Here is an 8,806-nt window from a genome sequence, read left to right on the forward strand (position 1 = left end):
ATTCCCTTCTTACCGCTTTGTTAGGGGCAATATTCCCTTTGGCAAATGACAATCAGATACCTACCTCACAGGGTGGTTATGTGAATTAAAAAGCTAATGCATGCAACACACTTAGCAAATGTCAGTTGTCTAGAAAGTGCTCAGTGGTTTTAATTACTATTGTTATTATCTTTTTTTCTACCCTCCATAGTCTGTCCTTTAAAAAAACTTTTTCAAGACCTCTCTCCTGAGCTCCAGAACCCATACTTCTGACTCCCCCAGATCATCTCCAAGAATCTCAGTGGCCCCTCAAAGTCATCATGTCCAAAACGGAAATAGTCATCTTTCTGAATTCTCCCGCATTCTTTGTCTTGTTGATTGATAGAAGCATATTCTCTGTCATTCAAACCAGAGACCTCATGATCCCCATCCTTGGCTTCTCCCCCCTGCCCCCCACCCCTACCCCACTCCATGCGGTCAGTCACCAGCTAGCGACCATTCTTGCAACATGGCGCCGGGAGATTGGCTCTGACATCAGACAGACGTGGCTCACGCGGCAGCTCTCCTGTTTGTTAGCAGCGGGACACTGAACAAATTACATCACCTCCTTGGCCTCAGTCTCCTTATCTGTACAATAGGGATGACAGTAATACCCACTGCATAGCATCATTGGGAGGGTGAAATAAGATAATACAAGGAAAGAGCATTCCAGGGTGCCCGGAACATAGCACATGCATGATAAATATTAACTGTCATAATTATTATTATTACTACTGCTGCTACCATGCTGTTAGGCTGTGGTTGCTGAAACACTTAGAGATTTCATGTAATGGGTTTGCTGGTGAAGAACAAAGAAGGCCAGATTCACTGACTCATCGCTTCTCGTTAGATGAGAACTGGCGTGTGCACTCACGCATGAGTGTACACATGTACATACACACACATGTGTTATCACTCTGCCTCAGACCGGGACCTTGTCATAGACAAGGACAGCAGGATGAGTGAGAAATGGGGATGGTTTTCCCTCCAGAGCCGGATTGCCTCACCAAAGCACTGGGTTGGGTTTCCTCCCACACCCTTTGTTCCCACCTGGAGGGAGAATGGCTGAGTTTACCTCCTGGCACCTTGTAATTAAGGGTCGGTGACTTATCACGCCTGGTGGTCGCCCGGCCATCGCAGGCACCAAATCCAGGTCTTGATCTCTTTCTCCATTGACTGGAGTTTGTAACAAACTCCTGTATCTGTGGAGCTGGAAAACATCTCCAGAGATGACTGAGAGCCAGAGAACAGTGCTTTGAGGGACCTGCTGCTTGGTCCTGGGCTCTCCAAGGTGATGTATAAATGTGTCATTACTTTGCATCTTGTGCCCAGGAAATATCTCAGGCACCTTAATCACATCTTCAAAATGAGCTTGGCTGACTCCTTGGGGTGGGGTTGGGAGAACATGCCACATGCCACCAGCCCCACCATCCCATGCCTTTGCCATCCAGCTCCTGACTGCCCAGAAGGATACCAGAGGCAGCTCACGAGCTACAGGAACTGAAGGTGGGGAGCCCAGCGTCATGTGCCAATCAACGGTCGTGAAAATTTTGCATTTTATGTTGCTTTCATTTCTGATCATCAAAACAACCTCTCTGAGGTAGTGGAAGGGAAGGGTTTGGAGGAAACCTCACCCAGTTTTATTTTGTTCTGTTTTGTTTTGGTTGTTTTTTTTTTTTTTTTTTCCACCCACCACAAATTCTTCTCTTCCCCTCTCATAGTGTGGGCGAAATGCTGAAAACTTCGACCGATTTTTCACCCGCCATCCACCAGTCCTAACACCTCCTGACCAGGAAGTCATCAGGAATATTGACCAATCAGAATTCGAAGGATTTTCCTTTGTTAACTCTGAATTTTTAAAACCTGAAGTCAAGAGCTAAGTAGATGTGTAGATTTCCGTCCTTCATTTCATTCAAGCTCAACGGCTATTGTGGTGACATTTTTTTTTTTTTTAATTGCAAAGTTGCATCCATGTTTTATTTGCTGATGAAACTAGAGTGACCATGTTTCAGGACCCAAATGTCCTCAGGTAGTTTGGAGCATCTCTGTGAGATGGGATTATGCAGATGGCATGTTGAAAATGTGGCTGCATAATTAGCACATTATCAAAGTCCTTTTAGCACTTATTTTCCCCAGCACGTCAGCGAAGTAGATCCAGTGGGGACAGAACATGCCTGCTTTCTTTCCTTTTTTCCTGCACTGCCATTTTCACACATTTTCCAATCCCAACCATCCAATCTAGATTTTTCCTGCCAAACGAGTGGATAATCGGATGCTAGCAGTACTCTTCCACTTCTGGACTTGGAGCTTGGCTTGTATCCATGTAGGTGGTTGCTTTGACTTAGAGGGAGTTTCCTCCATTCTGCCTGGTTTGGAGGCACTGGGAGCTTTGAAAAGAACATGCTAAAAATAAAATTTTATTTGTTATTTTTTAAAACTCAAAGCTCAGAAGATTATCTAAGCCCTTTTAAAATTCTAAGAGTGTGCCTTGAGACAGTTTCAATCTAAGGGCACCTCAAGGAGTCATAAGGCAACCAGCTTGGGTGCTACCTCAACGCTGTAAGCTCTGATTCCCTGTGTCCCCAATCACCTTCATCCCCAAACTACTTGAAAAGGACATTTGGACCCACTCCCTGAAAAGACATGGTCACTTTAGCAAGGTCCTGAAGGGCCATGGTTTTACATTACATTTCAAAGTTTATTTGCTTTGGGGTTTTATTTCCGTTGTTGTCCAAATGCAAAAAAAAAAAAAAAAAAATTACTCTTGTTACACATGCTTTGAAATACGTGTCCAAATGTTATTAACCACAATGACCTGCTTTGATTTACCAAGAAGACGGCTCTGGAGCCTGGCAGACCCGTGCCTGCGTGGATGGGATTTGTCTAGGTTTGTTGTTGGCTTCGGAAAGCTAATTAAGTGCTCTGAGAAAGACCATTTCGTGAAAGCATAGACAGTTGTATTCCTCACTTTGATGTTGTTTTGCAAGATGTTTGTGGAAATGTTCGTACCTGGATGTCTGTTATGTGCCATTTTTCTTCTAGCATCGAGATACAATAAAAAAAAAAAAAAAAGCAAGAAAGAAGAAATACTATTTCAAGGAAAATGGCTCTCTTTGAAAAACATGGACCCAAACTACAAAATGGGGCCTCCTGAGGCTTCACGACAGAAAAAAACTAAACCCAGAACTTAACCTTGGCCCCAGTGTTTAGCCGGTCAGAGAGGCTGGGACTGTGGACCATTCAGGGACTCCTGGGGGCCTGTGATGGGGTGAGGTGAGCTGGCGAGGGGGGCCTCCAGCAATATCGGAGCTCAAGGCCCACATTCCCACCAGAGGCAAGTTTAGGGTCCAGCTAGGAGCCGGGCTGGGGCTCTTGAATTTTCTTGTCAGAATTGCTACTCCTCCCAGCTCACACTCAACCTTTCTAGCAAGTAGGTTTATGAGCCCCAGAAGCCCAAGGAAACCCCCTGGTGGAAGAAATCCCATTTCCATCTGAGCAGACGAGGACAGCAGGTGGTCCCCCATCCCTGCCTCCTGTCCCCTGCTGTCCTCAGGCAGCCCTAAAGACAACTCTTGTCACAAGTCCAGTGATTTCTGGAAGTGCCAGGGCTTCTAAGAGACCATCAAGGGAACTTGAAAAACTTGACAAATGTCCTTGAAGTGAGACTTCTCATCTTTAAAAAAAACATGATTTGATCTCCACTTTGGCAAAGCCCCCTGCGGTTCACTGCTTTCTGCCCGCTCTCGTCTCCCTGCTGTGGGCTTTGGGACCAGCCCTGCTGCCGCCGTGGTGGTAGCAATCTGGACGTCAGGGGAAGCATACGTGAAGTCCTGGCTGACAAGCTCAGGTGGCGAGAGAGAAGGAGGGAAATCGGGGCACAACCTCATTTTATTGTTGGGAAAAACCAGCATCTGGAGGGAGGAAGTGACTTGCCCAATGTCAGCCAGCTGGGATGCATACCCAGTTTCCTGATTCTCGGTGCGGGCCTCTTCTGCTCTGTGACTGCCATCTCTGAGCTGTGCCCACCAACAGACAAGTTATTTGAGGGTCCTTCACCTGGCTGTTGGGTCACCAGTCCTTTCCTTGGATATGCTCTCAGGAAGATTAAAAATGATGGAGAAACATTGGCCCATCAATAAAAGATTACAGACAACTTTAGAGAACAATGTAGGATGGATGGATGGATCGATAGAACTAGATAGATAGATAGAGATAAATAGAATATACTCTGTGTGTGTGTATGTATATACACACACACACACACACACACACACACTGCACTCTACATTTTCCAGATTGCTGCCATTATTTTTCAAAGCTTAATAGTTTGCAGAACTATTTAGGTTTAATATTGCAGAAACTTGAGCCAAAGTCTCTGTTCCCCTAACACACCGAGCTGAGGGTTGGTCAGGGAGGCCTTCTGTGAAAGAGAGGGATCATTAGTCAGAATTCCTGCAGTTGCCTTTTCTATCAACATTTCAAGTGCAGAGGAGACTGAGAAACAGAGCTCTCGACATGTGTAATCCCAGGGGAATCCTTTGCAAAGGTATCCAAGAAGGAAGATTTTTGAATTTATTTTTGCGACCGTCCATGTATTCCACCTCCATTCGTTCACCCAACCAGCATTTATTGAGCACTGACTCTGTGCCAGGCTCTATTGTGGGTGCCAGGAGCGTGGTGGGGAACCATGAAGATGCAGTCCAAGAAGGCAGTCATTAAACAAGTAATTAAAAGCATGATGTCATCTAGAGATAGCTAGTCTCCGGGTTAACCAGGGAAGGCTTCTTTTAAGAAAGAAGAAGTCATCAAAAGTCTATGGGGCTCTGCTTTCTCTCTGGGGATCACATTTGAGGCTACCGGAGGAGATGCAGCAGTGCTCTCTTGACCCAGATTTGTGGGACAATCATATAGTGCAATGGTGGGGAGAGAGAGGCAGGAGGGTAACTGGGGTGAGTTTCCCTCCAGAAGACCAAAGGCACAATCTCCATACTTGAACAGCTCACAGAATCACCAAGATTGGAGCAGAGACACCTGTATGGAGATGCTTGTATGGAGAGAGGGAACTGGTTTCAGAGCTCGGTTCCGAGTCCTGAATCTCACCTTTGGGGTTCATCACTCAAGATTCCTGCAGGCATTACCTTTTTCTGGCCCTCAGGGAGACACTGCCCCTGGCTTAACACCACCCGGTTCTTCTAGATGAGACAGGCTGATATTTTCCAAAAGAACTTAAATCAGAGGAGAAGTTTTTAAAAAGAGACTAAAAAGATAATCCAAAGGAACCAAAACACAGTCCAGGTCAGCCATGGCTAGTTGTCTACCAGGATCTTAGAATCCCTCTTTTCGTTTCTTGGACTTCTCACTAACCTGCTTCTCTTCTAAGAAAACACAGGGCCATGGTCACAGTGACCTTCTTGGGGAATTAATAGGAAGCCAGTGGAATCAGTAACCCTCCTTGAAGGAGTGAAACTAATGTGGCTTCAGATACTATCAACCCAGAAAGGAATTGTCCCAACAGAGAGGCCCATTCTTTCCCAATTGCTAGGGTAGAATTCAGGGATATTTTCTATGAGGATCTGCCCATAATGGCCAGTCCTATTTACACCATGTGAACGATGGAAGCATGAGTCATCACCAGAACAACACATGGGGAAGGGCCTTCAATATTGGGGCTGGTGGGAAGGGAACCTCTTCTGGATGCCCACAGGCAGGGAAGGCCATGGCGGGGGGACCTGAAAGGAGACAGCTGCCTGCTTCTAGCCCCAGATATACCCAGGGCCCACACCCAGCCCTGGAGCTCTCAGATCTCGAAGGAACTTAACACGGTTCTGTCCATATTGGGGCTCACAATGGACAGGGGCCCATGTGAGAGACCCGTAGGATCAATGGGAACAAATTCCATTGTTTTGCTATAGAGTATGATCTCTAGCCCCGGGGGCAACTGTAAGTTGGAGAAAGCAAAGAGGCTCATCTTTCATAAAGTCTTCATTCATTGACTCATTCATTCAACAAATAATTGTGGAAGGCCTGCCATGTGCCAAGTCTTGGCACTGGAAATATACAGACAAGGACCTTGCCCTCCTGGAAAGAGGCAATAAATAATAACGACAGTTCCTGACAGCAGCAAGTGCAATGAAGACAATTAAAAAGATGCTAAAGTATGACTTGTGGGGTCCAGAGAGGGATGCACAGGCAATATTAAAGGAGAAGATGGCGTGGAATTCAAGCTTTTCTCTGAACACAGCAAATAACACATTCAGTGCCTGGGACAACACGAGACAGGCTGACAGCAGGCAGGACCAGACAAAGCAGAATAGGTGGGGCATGGTAAGAGACGGTCCACTGTCCAGAAAACAGCTCCGCCGGCATCTTCAGCCCACTCCCCTCTGGCCACACTTACTGAAGTGCCTTCTTCATGTCCCCCTCACCCCTACACCCCTGCACATACACCAGAAGAGTAGTTGGGGCACTTCTTAGGGACATTTTACCTGTCTCAGGGGAGCAACCAAAATGAAGGCATTCTTGCGAGAAGTATTTTGCAAAGGGAAGTGAATCCAGTAATGAGAAATCCTTGTCAGTCAGTACCCTTTAGGGGTTAAACCTAAAGCATGGATGGCCATTGACCAAATTCTAGCAAATCAGTCAATCCTCACCGACCCTCCCCTCTTTACAATCTGACACCACTCTGGCTTCAGCCAGGTAACCTGCCCGGTACCTGTGAAACCCATACGTTATCCTTGGTTGTCCTGCAATAAACCAGCCATCAAGCTTTCCCCCCAGTCAGAGAGGCTGAGATGAAGCAGAATTAGGTGCGATGTGGTTGGGTAAAAATCACTACCCCACTGTGCAATCTTGGGCAAGTCACTTTACTTTCCTGTGCCTCAGTTTTCTCATATGTCAAAGCACCAGGGGCGAGGACCTCTACCTGCCCCTAGGTGGGTGGTAAGGATGGGAAGATCACAGGCTGATAGGGACCCTGAAGAGGTGAGAGCATCACCCAGATGTGAGCTCTTGTTATGAACCCACGCTCTGACATTCCCTGGTGAAACTTGCCCCAAACTGCAGTTAGTAAACTGGGATTGATGCCCACCCCCCCCCAAAAAAAAAGAAAATGCCAGACTAACTAGGAGAATAGAATGTTTTAAAGCTGCCCTTTCAGACTAGGAGTTTGTTGACTAGATCCATTGCTGTAAACATCCTTGGAAGAAACTCTGGCTGTTGAAGACCCAAATTCAAGTCTGTGGGTGGATTTCTGAGCATCCCTTCAAAGCCTAGATCGCATCAGGGAATGTGGGGTGGATAGTGATCTGTTCCTTTCATTGAGCAGTGATCTGATGTCCCCATTTTGCCACTCTGCCTTCTGGGGAGCTGAGTGGTCATGTGGCTCTGCTCCTCTTTAAAGAAAGAAGCCTCCTAGCCACAGGGGGCGCTCTTGGATCATGTCCTCCTGGACTCTCTACTGCATGACTAATTCTATGACATCATACCTGGTCAGAGGAAGTTTCCAACTCAATCTCAAAGCCAAGGAAAACAACACACACACACACACACACACACACACACACACACACCTCACTTTCTGGCAATCCTTAAAGAAAGTCAAGGTCTCATTTCCTTTCTTAGAAAATTTCCACCAAGTTTTCTCTCCTGAAGCCAACATACAATGTGAAAGCTAGGGGATAGTATTGCAATGCCGCTGCTAAACCCTGTCAGCACAGGGCTCCTCCTGACTCTGCCCATGAGACGTCATCAGCTTCCCGATAACTGGCACGTCTTGGTCACGTTTCCTTCTTCTTATGCTGTGTTAACGTGTTTGCTTTCCATTTGGCAGAGAGACAAGCGAGACGCCTCCAATTTCGACAAAGAGTTCACCAGACAGCCTGTGGAACTCACGCCTACTGATAAACTCTTCATCATGAACTTGGACCAAAATGAATTTGCTGGCTTCTCCTATACTAACCCAGAGTTTGTCATTAATGTGTAGGTGAATGCAAACTCCATTGTAAGCCTGGAGTATAAGACTTCAGGGCAAGTGTATGTATCTATTATAGTCTTCCAGGATTCATGGTGCATATGCTGGCATTCCACACGTGGAGAGCTTGTCCTAGAGGGCTTTTCTTTGTATGTGTAGCTTGCTAGTTTGTTTTCTACATCTGAAAATGTTTAGTTTAGAGTAAGCGCTTTATCCAATTGTAGAGGTACAATTTTCCAAACTGCCAGAAACTCATCAAATGAACAGACGATATCAGAACTACTATGTCTGATACCAAAATGCTTCAGCATTTGTAATTTTTAAAGTCAGAAGCTAATGTTCATGGTAAAAGTTTTTACAGTTATTCTATGATATCCCCCTTGAATGCTAAGCATGACTGGTATTTTTAAATTGTGAGTAAGCTTTGCAGTTACTGTGAACTATTGTCTCTTGGAGGAAATTTTTTGTTTAAGAATTGATATGATTAAACTGAGTTAATATATGCAAACTCTTGTTTACATGTCTGCTTTTTTTTTTTTTTTCCGGTACACGGGCCTCTCACCGTTGAGGCCTCTCCCGCTGCGGAGCACAGGCTCTGGCCACGCAGGCTCAGCGGCCACGGCTCACGGGCCCAGCCGCTCCGCGGCATGTGGGATCTTCCCGGACCGGGGCACGAACCCGTGTCCCCTGCATCGGCAGGCGGACTCTCAACCACTGCGCCACCAGGGAAGCCCTACATGTCTGCTTTTAAATAGAGTCTGGCGCAGAGGTTACAAACTGGAGAGCCATAGGCTGATGCGTAAATGAACTTCGTTTCAC

General features: G+C 46.2%; 1 protein-coding gene across 4 annotated transcripts in view; it reads left to right on the forward strand.

The window, feature by feature from the left end:
- PRKCB (protein kinase C beta) overlaps positions 1-8,495 on the forward strand; it is a 312,071-nt gene extending 303,576 nt beyond the window's left edge. For 3 of the 4 annotated variants that reach the window (XM_032603892.1, XM_032603894.1, XM_032603895.1), the window contains one exon: positions 1,740-7,114. In XM_032603892.1, the coding sequence (XP_032459783.1) occupies positions 1,740-1,898 (159 nt within the window). In that variant the 3' untranslated portion in view covers positions 1,899-7,114. Of the gene's footprint in view, positions 1-1,739; positions 7,115-7,846 lie in introns of those variants that run through there. The other variant, XM_032603893.1, reaches the window with a different exon arrangement.
- The last annotated feature ends 311 nt before the right edge of the window (positions 8,496-8,806 follow it).

This window comes from Phocoena sinus, chromosome 15 (genome assembly GCF_008692025.1).
Source record: "Phocoena sinus isolate mPhoSin1 chromosome 15, mPhoSin1.pri, whole genome shotgun sequence".
Lineage (NCBI taxonomy): Eukaryota > Metazoa > Chordata > Mammalia > Artiodactyla > Phocoenidae > Phocoena > Phocoena sinus.